The sequence below is a fragment of the Belonocnema kinseyi genome, chromosome 1 (genome assembly GCF_010883055.1).
Source record: "Belonocnema kinseyi isolate 2016_QV_RU_SX_M_011 chromosome 1, B_treatae_v1, whole genome shotgun sequence".
NCBI classification, from domain to species: domain Eukaryota; kingdom Metazoa; phylum Arthropoda; class Insecta; order Hymenoptera; family Cynipidae; genus Belonocnema; species Belonocnema kinseyi.
Window position 1 is genome coordinate 19587377 of NC_046657.1, and position 17676 is coordinate 19605052.

General features: G+C 21.4%; 1 protein-coding gene across 2 annotated transcripts in view; it reads right to left on the minus strand.

Annotated features, from left to right (window-relative positions):
* LOC117173656 (glycosylated lysosomal membrane protein-like) overlaps positions 1–17676 on the minus strand; it is a 31583-nt gene that overhangs the window by 9767 nt on the left and 4140 nt on the right. The window contains exons 2-4 of one of the 2 annotated variants that reach the window (XM_033362299.1): positions 15522–15809; positions 12249–12452; positions 6690–6920 (exon numbers count right to left, since the gene is read on the minus strand). In XM_033362299.1, the coding sequence (XP_033218190.1) occupies positions 6690–6920; positions 12249–12452; positions 15522–15809 (723 nt within the window). The remainder of the gene's footprint in view (positions 1–6689; positions 6921–12248; positions 12453–15521; positions 15810–17676) is intronic. The other variant, XM_033362306.1, reaches the window with a different exon arrangement.

Sequence of the window (17676 nt, forward strand, 5' to 3'; positions counted from 1 at the left end):
TTAAATGATTTTTATAATTTGAAGAGATTTAACGAATTTTTACAAATTTTAATTTTATTGATAAGGATAAAAAATATCCAGAGATTTTGCAGACATTTAAATGATTTTTAGGGGATTTGTAAAAGTTTTAAAAATTGCAATTGATTTTAGTAATTTAATGGGATTTCAAAAGATTTGAAATATTTTAGGGGATTTAACAAAATTTTAAAGGATTTTAAATATGTTTCACATTTGAAAGGAAACAAAATTTTTTTAAATGATTTTTGTAATTTGAAGAGATTTAACGAATTTTTACAAATTTTAATTTTATTGATAAGGATAAAAAATATCCAGAGATTTTGCAGACATTTAAGTTAATTTAAGAGATTTGTAAAAGTTTTAAAAATTGCAATTGATTTTAGTAATTTAATGGGATTTCAAAAGATTTGAAATATTTTAGGGGATTTAAAAAGATTTTAAATATTTTTCAAATTTAAAAGAAAACAAGAATTTTTAAAATGATTTATATAATTTGAAGAGATTGAACAAGTTTTAGGGAATTTTAAAAGATCAGAAGGAATTCCTCATTTTTGTCAATAATTTAAAGTGATTTCAAGGGTTAAGAGAATTATTTTTTTGTAGGGATTTTTTGCGAATTTCAGGGGATTTAAAATATTTTAGGGTATTTTAAAAGATTCCAGGGCATTTTAAAGATCTTCAAAGGGATTTCAATAAATTTGAAATATTTTTGGGTAATTTGAAGAAATTTTTAATATTTTGGGGAATTTTAAAAGGTCAGAAACGAATTCTTAATTTTTATCAATAATTTTTAAGTGATTTCAAGGGTTAGGAGAATTAAAAAATTTTGGAATTTCCAAGCATTTGAATGATATTAAAAGATTTTAAAAAGTTTTTAAAATTCTGATGAATTTTTAATTCATTAATTTCAAGTTAGTTTAAAAGATTCCAAAGAATTTGAATTATTGTAGGTGTTTAAAAACAAATACCAAGCATTTTAAAAATTATTTTAATTATTTAAAAGTATTTCAGAGGATTTGAAAAAATTCTTGAATCTCCTAAAAATGCCTTGGAATCTTTAAAATATCCTAAAATATTTCAAATCATTTGAAATCCCATTAAATTATTGAAATCATTAAACAGATTCTTGGTATTTTTTAAGACTCTACAATAATTCAAATCCTTTGAAATCTTTTAAAATCATTTGAAGCTTTATAGCACTTAAAAATGCCTTGGAATCTTTTAAAATTACTTAGAATTACTGAAATCAATGGAAAATTAATTTAGAGTTTTTCAAAATTTCCTAAAATAAGGTGAAAAGGTGACATTTTTTTCTAAAATAAATGACAAATAGGTGATAAACAAATGATAAATGAGACAAACCAGCTGTAATTTGTTGTAAACCTGAGAACTAATTTTCAATTAAAAAAAATAATAAAAACTATTTTTTTTTACAGAACCATTAAATTTTTACAAGCATAGTTAAATTCGTTACCAAACTGTTGTTTTTTTCAAACAAAAAAGATGAATAGTCTGCATTTTTAAACCATGAAAGTTCAATTTTTAACCAAGAAATTATGCAGATGAATTTCTACAAAGAAAAATTAATTTTCAATTAAAACAATAACGATAAAAACGAATTTTCTACAAAAAAGTTAAATTTTATACCAAATTATGTAATTTTCAACAAAATAGTTTAACCCTCAACCAAAATAGATACATCTTCAAATAAGCAGTTGCATTTTTAACCAAAAAGAGATGAAATTTCTACAAAAAGTGTATTTTCTAGCAAGAAAAAATTGTGAGTCAAGAATAAAAAATAATGCTAAGCAAATCGTTGATTTTTCAACAAAAAAGATTGGTTTTTATCCAAAAAAAAAAAATTATAGTTCATATTTCCGCTATAAAACTTTAAGAAAAATAAAAAACAGTTAGATTTGACCAAAAATGATATATTTTCAACATGACTAGATTTTGACCAAAAAAAGTTGATTTTCCACCAAAAAAAGACGAATTTTCAACAAACAAAAAAAACATAATTTTTTAACTAAAATGTTGAATTTTTAACCGAAAATGGAGCAGAAAAATTTTCATTGAGAATGAATTTTCGATAAAAAAACGAACGAATTTTGTACAAAAAAGTTTAATTTTATACCAATTTGTTGGACTTTCAAGCTAAAAAGACTAATTCTCTATCAAACAAATTAATTTTAAAAACAAGAACATGAAATAACAATAAAAAATTTAATTTACAATTAATCAGATGCCTTTCTTAACAAAATATTTGAATTTGTAGTTTAAAAAAAAACTTGTTTACAACAAAAAGAATTTTTTATTTAATTTTTAAACTAAAAAAAAACGAAGTTTCAACTAAAATTATGAATCTTCAACGAAAAAAATGAAATTTAAAAAAATTCCTTCAACTTTCAACCAAGGAGTGGAATTTTTAATGAATAATTTTTTTGGTCCATAATGATACTTTTTGGTTAAAGATTCTACTATTTAGTTAAAGATGTCATTATTTCATTGAAAATTAAAGTCTTTTGTTAAAAAGTAAGCGTTTTTGGACGAAAAATTAAATTATTTGGCATAAAATTAATTCTTTTTATTTGAAATATCTATTATTGTATTTTTGTTTATTAAATAATCTTTTTTAGTTAAAAAACATACTTTCTGTGAAAATACAACGATTTTTTAAAAATATTCATCGTTTTTTATCGAAAATTTACACTTTTGTAGAAAATTCATATTTTTTTGTTAATAAAATTTATCTTTTGGTAGAAAAATATTTTTTTTTTTTTTTTAGTTGTTGAAAATTCACCTTTTATATTTAAAAGTTAATAAGTTTTATTGCAAAGTCCTCTATTATATTTTTGGTGCTTAGTTCTAAATTGTAAAAATTGTTTGAAAGTTTATTTATTTTATTGAAAATTGAACTAGGTTCTTAAAAAGTCACCTTTTTTTGTTTAAAATTAACCTCTTGGTTCAAAAAATCTGGTTAGTTCCTTTCATCAGAAACAAAACAAAACAAAAGTATTACATTTCTTTTTCAGAATTAATCTGAATTCAACTATTTTGTTAAAAATTCATATTTTTTTCGGAAATTGATACTTTTTGGATTGAAAATTCTCTTTTACTTTAAAAGTCGTCTTTTTGGGTGGAAAATTCAACTATTTGCTAAAAAAAATATCACCTTTAGGCTAAAAATTAATTTCTTGGTTAAAAATTCTACTATCTGGATGAAAGCTAATTATTTTAATTTGAAAAAAAATTATATTTTTATTTTATAATTAATCTAAATTCAACTATTTTCTTAAAAAAATAATCTTTTTTATGAAAATTTCAACTGATTTATTAAACACTTTTATTTTTGGATAGAAAATCAATCCTTTTGGTGTAAAAATCTTCATTTGTTAGAAAAGTCATATTTTTCAGTTGAAAATTCGTTTTCCTTGCTTCAAAATTAAATTGGCTTTGTAAAATATTCATATTTTCAAATTAAAAATTTGAGATTATGTTTGAAAATCCCATTCTTCCTGGCTGAAGTTTAATCTTTTTTGTTTGAAAATTCGATCATTTGGTTCAAGATTCGTCGGTTAGGAAAGTGTAATAAAAATTCTAATTGGTGTGTAAGTTGAAATTTTGAATAAAATTGTACTTTTTCAACTCAAAAAAAGGTGAAAAAAGTTGAAAAATCCTAAAATAGGAGAAAAAGGTCAAATTATAGAAATAATTTAGAAAATTCTAGGAATATTTTTAAATTTCCTACAATATTTTAAAAACTTTAAAATATTTTTAAATCCTTCAAAACTCTTAAAAATGTCTTGGAATCTTTTAAAATTACTTAAAATGACTGAAATCAATAGACAATTCCTCAGGATCTTAAAAAAAATTTTAATCAATTAAAATAATTCAAATAGCTGTACATTTTTTTTTACAAAATTCTCAAAATTGAGTCACTGAGCGCAAGCTGAAGTCAAAAAAAGTAATAAAATTTTGGTTTGATGAAACAATTGTTTTTTTTTCTATTTATTTCGAAAACTACAATAACTACCTTTTTTTTAGGAGAAAAAAAGATACGAAATTAAATTTCCTATTTAAATATACGTTCTAAAATTTGAAAATTGAAAAATGTTTTACCTTGAAACTTTTTAAATCTCTTAAAAATGCTTTAATATCTTTTTAAATCCTTCGAAATGCGTTCTAATTCATGAAAGAAATCAAAAAATTCTTCGCAAAATTTTAAAATAACACTAAAAGATTTCAAATCCCTTGAAATTATGTAAAAAAATTAATTTGCAAAAAGAAAGGAACTTTCAATGAAAGAATCGAATTTTCATCCAAAAGTACAAATTTTGAACGAAGCAGTTTAATTTTCCACAAAAAAAATGAGTTTTGAGGAAATGGATAGATTTTCAAAAAATAGTTGAATTTTATACCAAATTGTTGAATTATCAACATACAAAGATAAATTTTCAACTGAGAAACTTAATTTTTTACAAGATATGGAAAAGTTGTATTTTAAGTAAAAAAATTTTACTTAAAAAAAGAAAGGAACTTTCAACAAAATGGCCGAATTTTCAAAAAAAATAAATAAATAAATTTTGATCAAGGCAGCTTAATTTTCGATGCGTAAAGTTTTCAACCAAATAACTGATTTTTTTACAAAACAGTTGAATGTTCAACAACAGCAAAAAATTATGAATCCAAAAAATATGATTTTTTAAATAAAATACTTGAATTTTTAACAAAATTATTTTATTTTTAACAAAATGAATGAATTTTCAAATAAAAAATTATTAAAATTCAACCAACAACAGTTAATATTTCAATTAAACAAAAAAAAAAACGATTTTTTAAGAAAGTTCAATTTTCAACAAAATAATTAAACTTTTAATAAAATATTTGAATTTTAATCTAAAAAGATGAGTTTTCAACAAAATACATGAAATTTTAACTGATAAAATTAGTTTTCAAAAAAAAGGGACTTGCCAAAAATTAGTAGAAATTTCTACCAAAAGTGACATTTTAAACGAAGCAGTTTAATTTTGTACAAAAAAAATGACTTTTCAGGAAACGGATAAATTTTCAAAAAATAGTTGAATTTTAGACCAAATTGTTGAATTTTCAACAAAAAAAATTAATTTTTTTACAAGAGGTGGAAAAGTTTTGTTTTCAGTAAAAATATTAATTTAAAAAAAGAAAGGAACTTTTAACAAAATAGTCAAATTTTCAAACGAAAAGAATAAATTTTTAACAGAGCAGCTTTATTTTCGATGCGTTAAGTTGTCAACCAAATAATTTAATTTTTTACAATAAAATTTTCAACAACAGCAAAAAATTATAAATCCACAATAAAAAATTTTCTGTCCAAATCGAAAAATGTTCAACAAAAAATTTTCACTTTCGACCAAAAAAGATCATCTTTTGAATAAAATACTTTAATTTTAAAGAAAAATGATTAAACTTCAACTAAGAAGAGTAAATATTTAAATCGAACAGGAAAAAATATTTTTTTTCCCATAAAATAGTTAAATTTACAACAAAATAATTTAATTTTCAGAAAATTGTTAAAGTTTTAACCGAATCGACGAATTTTCAACAAAATATATGAATTTTTAAACGAATAGTTAAATTTTCAACAAAATATTAAAGATTTCAATTAAACATTTGAATTTTTAGCCATATTTTTGAAAAAATGGTTTTTTTTCTATTTTTGAGGAGTAAAAAAGATACGCAATTAAATTTCCTATTTAAATATACGTTTTAAAAATTGAAAATTATAAAATGTTTTACCTTGAAACTTTTTAAATCTCTTAAAAATGCTTTAAAATCTTTTTAAATCCTTCGAAATGCGTTCTAATTCATGAAAGAAATCAAAAAATTCTTCGAAAATTTTTAAAATAACACTAAAAAATTTAAAATCCCTTGAAATTCTTTCAAATTATTGAGAAAAATTAAGAATTCCTTCTGACCTTTTGAGATTTTCTAAAATATTTCAAATCACTTCAAATTACTGATAAAAATGTAGAATATTTTGGGATTTTTAAAAAATTCAATTAAATATTTCAAATAATGTGATAATTTTTGTAATCCATGAAGCTTTTCAAGAATTTTTAAACGTCTTGAAATCTTTTAAAATACCCTTAAATGTTTCAAATACTTTGAAATCCCTTCAAATTATAGAAATAATTTAGAAAATTCCAGGTATATTTTAAAATTTCTTACAATATTTGAAATCCTCTAAATATTTTTAAATTCTTCAAAACTTTATATAGCTCTTAAAAATGTCTTGGAATCTTATAAAATTCCTTAAAATTACTGAAATCAATAGAAAATTCCTCGGAAACTTAAAAAATATTCTAAAATATTCCTTGGGATTTTTTTAAATTCCCTACAATATTTCAGATAAATTGAAATCTTGAACATTTTTCTAGAAATTTTTTAATCTGTCATAAAGTTTCTTTTTTTTTTTAATAAATTGAAATCCTTTTGAATTTTTCAAATTTCTTAAAATCATTGTAATCCCTGCACATCCCTAGAAATTTTTTAATCTCTTGAAAATGCCTTGGATTTTTTTTCAATACGCTAAAATATTTCGAATCCTTTAAAATTCCTTCTAAAAAATGTTTTTTTTTTTCAATTTCCAATTCAATTTTAATCATAAAAAAAGTATTTTCTAAAAAAGTTACCTTAAAAACTCCAGGGGCGTATTGATCATCCAGAGTACTTGTCTCACTGACAGGAAGTGAAGAATTTATATTTCCATCGCTGACTAGAAGAATTTCAACTGCAAATCTACTTTTCGAAAAAGTGCTATTCGTCTCGAATTTATCGATTGTTAAATCGATCTGTGTTGAATTTTCCGAGTGCAACATGGAAGGTTCCTTCATGAACCGTTTCACGGAGCCAAAGACATTCGCCTGTTAAAAATTATTATTTTTATTCAAACTTATAAAAGAAATAGAAAATAAAAAACAAGGATCAGAGCGCAAAAAAGAGCTCAAAAAAGGAAATTTTTATTTCACTAAAATCAATGTTCATACTGTTTTTTTTATTCTTGTACAATTTTTCTCGTTTAATCTTATAAATGAATTAAGACACTAAAATTTCATATTAAAAATTAAAATAATTAATTTATTTCAACAAAAAAAGAATTACTTTAGACCATAAAAGATGAATTTTCATTGCAAAAGAATAAATTTTGAACAAAAGAGTTTAATTTTCGACAAAAAAAAAAAAAGATTGCTTTTAAGGAAATAGTTCAAATTGATACAAAATAATTCAATTTTCAACGAAATGGTTGAATTTTGTAACAAAATAATTCAACTTAACAAAATAGGTCAGTTTTTAAACCAAAAGACGAATTTTCAAGAAAATACATAATTTTCAAACAAATTTTTTAATTTTTAACTGTAAAAATTGTTTCTAAACAAAAAATGGAAAAATTGACAGTTAAATAAAAAAATTAATTTTTTTTTTTTAATTTTCGAAAAAAAAAAGAAATGAATTTTGTGAAAATAGTTCAATTTTCAACCAAAAAGAATGACTTTTTGAATAGAATACTTACATTTTCAACAAAATTATTTTATTTTTAACCAAATAAATGAATTTTCAATGAAAAAAAGACTAAATTTCAATCAAAAACAGTTGATGTTTCAACCGAACAAAAAAACAATTTTTTAACAAAGTAGTTCAATTTGTAACAAAATAATTAAACTTTTAACAAAAAAATTGAATTTTTAACTGATAAAATTAATTTTCATGAAAAAATGCAAAAGTTACATTTTCAGTAAAAAAATTAATTTGCAAAAAAGGAGACTTTCAACAAATTAGTAGATATTTCTACCAAAAGAATGAATTTTAAACAAATGGTTTAATTTTCGACAAAAAAATTTTTTTAAATTAAATTTTCTAAAATAATTGAGTTTAAAAAAAAGACGAATTTTCTACAAAATATATAAATTTTCAAACAAATGGTTGAATTTTTAACTAAAAAAAATGTTTGTAACCAAAAAATGGAAAAGTTGAATTTTAAATATAAAAATTATTGTGCAAAAAAGTGACTTTTAACAAAATAATCGTAGTTTCAAACAAAAGAATAAATTTTGAAAACAAAAAAGATTGAACTTCAACCAAAATCTGTTAAATTTTCAATAAAACAATTGATTTTTTAAATAAAAAATTTGCCATTTTAACAACAAACAAAATTTTAAGCCAAAAGCACAAATTGTCTGTCCAAATGGACAAATGTTTAAAAAACAGTTGAGTTTTCGAAAAAAAAATTAAACTTTACACAATAGTTAAGTTAAAAAAAAGACGAATTTCCAACAAAATACATGAATTTTTAAAAACAATGGTTGAACTTTTATCTAAAAAAAATGGTTTATAAACAAAAAAAAAATTCAAAATGTGAATTTTAAATATAAAAATTAATTTGCAAAAAAAAAGGACTTTTAAACAAAATAGACGAAGTTTCAACCAAAAGAACCAATTTTAAATAAAACTGTTTAATTTTAGATTAAAAAATGGCTTTTGAGAAATATTAGTTAAATTTTTAATAAAATAATTGAATTTTCAACCAGGTAGTTGAATTTTAAACCAAATTGTCGAATTTTCAAACAAAAAAGATTGCACTTCAAACAAAAACTATTAAATTTTCAATCAAGCAATTGATTATTTTATCATAAATTTGGCTTTTTAACAACTAGAAACAAAATTTTAAGCCAAAAGAACGAATTTTTTGTACAAATAATAAAATGTTTGAATTTTCAACAAAATCATTTTAGATTCAACAAAATAGATAAATTCTTAAACAAATAAAGATTAAATTTTAACCAAAAACAGTTGATATTTAAACCAAATAGAAAACAAAACGATTTTTTAACAAAGTAGTTCAATTTTCAACCAAATAATTAAACTTTTAATAATATATGTAAATTTTTATCTAAAAAGATGAGTTTTCAACAAAATACATGGATTGTAAACTGATAAAATTAAATTTAAAAAAATGAAAAAGTTAAATTTTCAGTAAAAAAAAATATTTTGCAAAAAAAGGGATTCTCAACAAATTACTAGACATTTCTACCAAAAGAATAAATTTTAAACAAAAGGGTTGAATTTTCGACAAAACAATATATGTCTTTTGAGGAAACAGTTTAATTTTTAATAAAATAATAAAATTTTCAACATACAACGATGAATTTTTAACTGCACAAATTATTTTTCAACAAAAAATGGAAAATTTATATTTTCAGTAAAAAAATTAATTTGCAAAAAGAAAGGAACTTTCCATGAAAGAGTCGAATTTTCATCCAAAAGTACAAATTTTGAACGAAGCAGTTTAATTTTCCACAAAAAAATGAGTTTTGAGGAAATGGATAGATTTTCAAAAAATAGTTGAATTTTATACAAAATTGTTGAATTTTCAACATAGAAAGATAAATTTTCAACTGAGAAACTTAATTTTTTACAAGATATGGAAAAGTTGTATTTTAAGTAAAAAAAATTTACTTAAAAAAAGAAAGGAACTTTCAACAAAATGGCCGAATTTTCAAAAAAAATAAATAAATTTTGATCAGAGCAGCTTAACTTTCGATGCGTTAAGTTTTCAACCAAATAATTGAATTTTTTACAAGACAATTGAATGTTCAACAGCAAAAAATATGAATCCAAATATATGATTTTTTAAATGAAATACTTGAATTTTTAACAAAATTATTTTATTTTTAAAAAAATGAATGAATTTTCAAATAAAAAAAGATTAAAATTCAACGAACAACAGTTAATATTTCAATTAAACAAAACAAACGATTTTTTAAGAAAGTAGTTCAATTTTCAAAAAAATAATTAAATTTTTAACCAAATATTTGAATTTTAATCTAAAAAGATGAGTTTTCAACAAAATACATGAAATTTTAACTGATAAAATTAATTTTCAAAAAAAGGAACTTTCCAAAAATTAGTAAAAATTTCTACCAAAAGAACACATTTTGAACGAAGCAGTTTAATTTTGGACAAAAAAATGACTTTTCAGGAAACGGATAAATTTTCAAAAAATAATTGAATTTTAGACCAAATTGTTGAATTTTCAACAAAAAAAATTAATTTTTTTACAAGAGGTGGAAAAGTTTTGTTTTCAGTAAAAATATTAATTTAAAAAAAGAAAGGAACTTTTAACAAAATAGTCAAATTTTCAAACCAAAAGAATAAATTTTGAACAGAGAAGCTTTATTTTCGATGCGTTAAGTTGTCAACCAAATAATTTAATTTTTTACAAGACAGGAGAATTTTCAACAACAGCAAAAAATTATAAATCCACAATAAAAAATTTTCTGTCCAAACCGACAAATGTTTAACAAAATAGTTGCACTTTCGACCAAAAAAATATCATCTTTTGAATAAAATACTTGAATTTTAAAGAAAAATGATTAAACTTCAACCAAAAAGAGTAAATAACTAAATCGAACAGGAAAAAATATTTTTTGCCCATAAAATAGTTAAATTTACAACAAAATAAATAAATTTTCAGAAAAAATATTAAAGATTTCAATTAAAAATTTGAATTTTTAACCCAATTTTTTAATGTTCAACCTACAAAGAATGAATTTTCAAGCAAATGGTCGATTAAACTTCAATCAAATATATTTAAAATTGGTTTAAAATTGAATAAACTTCAACCGAAACTGTTCCGTTTTCACCAAAATAATTGAATTTATTACAAGACAGTTAACTAATTTTCTGTCAAAAATGGACGAATTTTTAACAAAAAATGTAAACTATCCACCAAAAAAGATGACGAAATTATTCAATTTTCGATAAACAAATTAAATTTTCAACACAATTGATTAATTTTGAAACAAAAATGTAAACTTTTGAAAAAATACTTTAATTTCTAATAAAAAGGCGATTTTTCAACAAAATAGTTAAATTTTTAACAAAATAATCAAAGTTTCAACAAAACAAGTGAATTTTCATCCAAAAAAGACGATTTTCAATAAAATACATGAATTTTGAAACAAGCAGTTGAATTCTGAAACTGTCGATATTTTAACCAAATAGAAAAAAAAATAATTTTCAAGAAAATAGTAGATATTTAACCAGACGAATTTTTAACGATATAAATAAAATTTTTTAAATACCTAAATGGAAAATTTCCCAATAATAAACATACCAAAAATTTTGTATTATTCAAGAACTTTCCAATTTGGAATTTTTATATTTCGAATCTTTGATTTTTCGGGAATTTTTTCCCGTGTCAAAAATGTTACTTTTCGAGATTTTTCAATCGTTCCATAAACTCTTCAAAAATCTAATCATTTCTGGAATTTTCTGTTTCGAATATTTTCTTTTTCAGAAAATATATTTCTTGGTAAAAATTTGGTTAATGTTTAATTTTCCAAATTATTATTTGAACATTTAATTATTGAATTCTTAATAATTAAATTATACGCATTAAAAAACAATTTTTTAAATGTTTAAATTCGAGAATTTTCTAGTTTCAGGAATCGGATATTGTATAATTCGGCAATTTTATTTTTGGAATTTAATTATTCGGGGCGTTTAAAATTCGACAATATTTCGGAAATTTTATGTTTTGAAAATTTTCCATTTCGGGGTTTTTGTTATTTTCATAGAAAATTCAAAAATTTAATATAACTATAAAACTTAATTAATAACACTTGGAACTTAAATTAAAATTCCAATTAATTATAATAGATAATTCTGTAAGCTGATAAAAAAATACATTTCAGAGAATTTTCCGCATAATTTAAATATTTTATTTTCAAATTTCAAATATTTAAAGAAAATAGGGCGAAAAGGGGGAATTTTTGAAAAGGGAAAAGACTGTGAGCCCTGTATTTATTTTTTAGAAGATAAAATTAATAAATATTTAAAATGAAAATTATTATTCTTACCATAAATTTTGAAAATTTTCCATTTCAAGGTTTTTGTTATTTTCATAGAAAAAAAAAAATTTAATTTTAATTATAAAACTAATTAATAACACGTGAAACTTAAATTTAAAAAATTCCAATTAATTATAATAGATAATTCTGTAAGCTGATAAAAAAAATACATTTCAGAGAATTTTCCGCATAATTTAAATATTTTATTTTCAAATTTCAAATATTTAAAGAAAATAGGGCGAAAAGGGGGAATTTTTAAAAAGGGGAAAGACTGTGAACCCTGTATTTATTTTTTAGAAGATAAAATTAATAAATATTTAAAATGAAAAATATTATTCTTACCATAAATTTAATGTTACCATTTCTCTTGATGTTCGTATTCGGATCGAAATAAGAATCCCCCAACATTTCTAATTCGAAATCTTGGTCGCTTTTATTGCTGGATTGAACCCTCCATTTAAAAAAACTTGGATTCAAAATATTGACGTATGAACTGTTGTAAGATTTCATATATCCAGTATCGTTGATATCGTTGAATTCGATTATCTAAAGAGAAAAAAAAACAATGATGAAAAATTTCGCACAGAATAAATAATATATAATAGGGAAATCAATTAATTTTAATAAAATTAATATTAATATTCCAGGTGTCTCAATATGTATAAAATTTCGGTATTTTATTATAAATAATGTTTTGTTTGTCACTTTCTAGGGATTTAATTAATTTTTTAATTGATTTCTAGCGATTCAATTAATACGCTTAATTTAGAAAGCTTTGAAAATTTAAATTAAAATATATTTTTTAACATATTAGCACAATAAATTAATTAATAATTAAATAATACTAAAAAATAATTAATAATTCCTTAAATTTGTATCTAAAATCCTTGAATTTTAATTAGATAGAAAAACTTTCAAAAAGATAGAAAATTTTTTAACCAAATAGGTCAATTTTGAAACATAAGATTAATTTTCTACAAGGAAAAAAAGTTTTTCAACGAAAAACATTAATTCTCAACCAAATAGCTGAGTTTTTAACTAAAAATTAGCCACTTTCATCCAAATAGTTGAATTTTGAAACAAAAAAAGGTAAATTTTAAACAAAAGTGAAATAGTTAAATTTTCAGTAAAAGAAATTATTTTTATAAACAAAAATTTAAACCAATCTGATTATTTTTTAACTAGAACGATCAATCTTCTACTGAAAATAGATGAATTTTTAACAAAAAAGTTTAACTTCGTTCCAGGTATTTTAGTTTTCAACTTGAATCATAAATTTTCAAAAATATAGATGGATTTTTTTTGATCAAATAGCTAAATTATTAACCAAAAAGGTGAATTTTCCAACATGAAGATTAATTTTCTATTTAAAAATATGCTTTTTCAACAAAACACATACATTTTTAACCAAACAGATAAATTTTCAACTAAAAAAGATCAATTTTCAACCAAATAGTTCAATTTTGATCTAAACAAGAGCAGCTTAGAATCAAAAATGGAATAGTTAAATTCTCAGTTGAAGAAATTAATTTTTCACCAAAAAATAAAACTTATTTTAAACCAATGTGGTGAATTTTAAACTAAAATGAAAAATATTTATCTGAAATAGTTAAATTTTTAACCAAAAACGTCAATTTTCAAAAAAAGCTGAATAATTTTCTATTAAAAAACACGATTTTTCAACTAGATACATGAATTCTCAATTAGATAGTTGAATTGTGAACCAAAAAAGTTAACTTTTCAACCAAAGAGTTGAATTTTAAACTAAAAAAGAATAATTTTTAACAAAAAATGGAATAATTCTTCGGTTTAAAAAACTAATTTTTAGCCAACTGATGAATTTTCAGCTGAAATGATGGATATTTAACTGGAAATTAAGTTTTTGACCAAAAAAGTCTATTTTCAAACAAGAAGATTGAAGATCAATTTAGAAATACGATTTTTCTACAAACTAATAAATTTTTAACCAAATAGTTGAATTTTGAACTAAAAAAGAATAATTTTTAACCAAAAATGAAATAATTCTTAAGTTTAAAAATTAAATTTTTAACCAAAACGGTCAATTCTCAAACAAGAAGATTGATTTTCAATTTAAAAATACGATTTTTCTACAAAATGCATACATTTTTAACCAAATAGTTGAATTTTTATCCTAATAATTAAATTTGAACAAAAAAGGTTCAATTTTCAACCAAAAATATAATAATTCTTCAGTTAAAAAAAATTAATTTTTAACCAAACTGATGAATTTTCACCTAAAATGATGGATCTTTAACTGAAAATTAAATTTTTAATCAAAATGTTAAATTTTCAATCAAGAACATTAATTTTCAATTCAGAAATACGATTTTTCTACAAAATATATCAATTCTTAAGCAAATAGTGGAATTTTTAACTAAAAAAGAATAATTTTTAACCAAAAATGGAATAATTCTTCAGTTTAAAAGATAAACTTTTAACCAGAAAGGTCAATTTTCAAACAAGAAGATTGATTTTTAATTTAGAAACACGATTTTTCAACAAAATACATAAATTTTTAACCAAATAGTTTAGTTCTAATCATAATAGTTAAATTTTGAGAATAAACAAATAAATTTTCAACTAAAAAGATTAACTTCTAATTAAAAAAGACAAATTTTCGAACAAACATGGAAGTTACATTTTCAGTTGAAAAAATTAATTCTAAATCAGGAAAAACTCATTTTCAACGAAAAAGATACAATTTTCAACCAATAAGATTATTTTCTACCAAAATAGATAAATTATTAACAAAGTACATAATTTTTTAACGAAATATTTAAATATTTAAATGAAATTTTTAATAAAATATAGGAATTTTAATCCAAATAATAGAATTTTAACCTTGAGAAGAAAAATTTTGAACTTGAATTTAATTTTCAGTTAAAAAACTTAATTTTCAACTTGAAAACATAATTTTTGACAAAATAATTAGTTTTAAAAAAAAGTTTGTCAAATAAAATGATGAGTCGTCAACTAAATAAATCAATTTTTAACAAAGTAGTTCCACTTCCATCTGAGTTGTTAATTTTTTTAATAAAAAAATTCATTCTGAAAGAAAAACGTGATATTTGATATTTCAACCAAAAAGGATTTTAATTTTATACCAAAAAGAGTTTGATACAACCAAAAAAGAGTTTTAACTATGTTTTTTTCCTCTAGAATGTTTTTGTAAAAATATATGTAATAATTATGATATATATGCAGCTAAAATAGGAATAGGAGAAAGAAAATAAAATTTGGAATTAAATGTAAAATTAATCAATTGTATACGCTTTCAAATTTAAAACTGTTAATAAGGCTTGCAATTTGAAAAAAAAAATAAATAAATAAAACATTCAATACGAATTCACAAAATTAGAAACTATTCAATTTAAAATGTCATTGATTAAAAATTTGCCAACTATAAAGATAAATTTAAAAAAAAATCAGATAGTAGTATAGCTGCGTAGGAGTCACTCAACTTACCGACCTCCCTATTTTACCGTCGCTCAGTCGGTAAGTAGAGAGAGGCTCCTCTGTAGCTATACTACTTTCTGTTTTTTTTTTTTGTAATTAACTTTTTCACGAAATTGTTTACCAGTTTTTAATATATACCTTTTGTAAACTAATTCCATATGAATAAATAGATTCTTTGGAAAATTGTATAGATTCTGGATTACAATGGTGATCATCAGGACCAGAAGGAAATTTAACGACTTTCGGCCATGTGATAGTCACATTTGTTGAAGGCTGGGTCAAAGTCACCAATACGGATGGATTGTGGATAAAACTCCAAACATAATTTATGGAATCATCGGGTCCTTCAGCAGTTATAAAATACAATGGACCATATTTTTGCCGGCAATTTTCATCCTCATTATTTGAAATTTCGATTACATTTAACTGCAATAAAAAATTAGCTTCAAAATATCAAATACTAATGTGCTTCAAGTTATGAACGTTTAAATGAAAGAATTTTTTAAATGAAGACTTTGTAAACAATAAAAATGGCTACAATATTTGTTAATTTAAATTCGAAATCATATATTTAATAAAACAAAATTAGAATGCATTTTTTATTGTAGTTCGAACAAGATTTATGAATGAAATAGAATTGAAAACAAAATTCGTTCATTTGAACTTTCAGACTTCAGGTACATTAAATATTAGCAAAAGTAGCGCGGTTATTACATGTTTCTTATTTTTATTGTCTAATTATAAGACTATAAAAGATGCGTAAATTTATAGTACTATAAGATAGAATTAATAATCATAAATTTAAAAAATATTAAAATAACTACACCGGCTTAAAGGATAAGGTTGAGACTTGATCTCTAACTTAGGAAATTAAATTTTGGAAAATTACTTGAAACTTGTTGAAAATCTATCAAGAATTATCTGAAAATTCTGTTAAAGCACCAGAAAAATTATAAAATTTATTGCAAATTTTCCGGAAATTTATGGTTTTTGCACGAAAATTAGGCAATAATGGAGGAATCAATTCTTTTAAATAGAATTAAAGTAAATATCATATTTAATTCGAAATGAAACACTTTAAATTTCTAAAATTTTAAGTTGAAACATATTTTTGAATTCTCAACAAACAAGATTAATTTTCTAATCAAAAATGAAAATTTTCAACAAAATAAATAAATTTTCAATTAGAAAACAGAAATTTTTGAAAAAAAATGGAATAGTTAGATTGATGGTTAAAAAAAATTAATTCTTTAAAACAACAAAAAACTAATTTTTAACAAAATAGTTGCATTTGCTAATAAAAGAGATATACCCCAAAAATTATGTTTTAATGAATATTTGTAATCAAAGACTCTTAGATATTCAATTGTAAAATAGAAAATAATGGAATTGTGAATGCTTTTTTTGGAATTGTTCAATTTTGAAGATTTACAATTTACAAGTTTTTAGCTTTAACGATTTATAAATAAACATTCTCGAATTTCAATAATTTTAGCAATCAATATTAAAGTTTAGTAAAATTGAGAATTTTCAAAATTAAACAGTCTTTCTTTAAAGAAGTATAAACAAAAATGGTTAAATTTGGATTATTTTGGAATCCAAAAACAAAATTCCAATTCTAAACCTTAACAATGGAAAAAATTACGATTGTAAATCTTCAAAATTATAGAATTTTTAATCGCAAAGCTTAAAATATGTATAATTTTTTATTTTAAATGTTCAAAATTACACCTTTTTTCTTCTGAATAGTTCTGTTTTGAAGATTGAATATTAAACATTCTTATATTTTCAGGATTTGCAACTTAAAAATTTTTTAATTTTTAATTTACAAAATTAAAAACGCTTTAATTTGAAAGATTTAGTGTTCAGATTGTTACAATTTTGAAGAATTACAATTAAAAAAGCTTGAATTTCAAAAATATTTAATGTGCAAAATAGAAAATAATGAAATTGTGAATGCTTTTTTTGCAATTGTTCAATTTTGGAGAATTACAATTTACAAGTTTTTAGTTTTAACGATTTATAAATAAACATTCTCGAATTTTAATAATTTTAGCAATCAATATTAAAGTTTAGTAAAATTGAGAATTTCCAAAACTAAAAACTCTTATATTAAAGATGTATAAATAAAAACGGTTAAATTTGGATTATTTTGGAATCCAAAAACAAAATTCTAATTCTAAACCTTAAAAATGGAAAAAATTACGATTGTAAATCTTCAAAATTATAGAATTTTTAATCGCAAAGCTTAAAATATGTATAATTTTTTATTTTAAATGTTCAAAATTACACC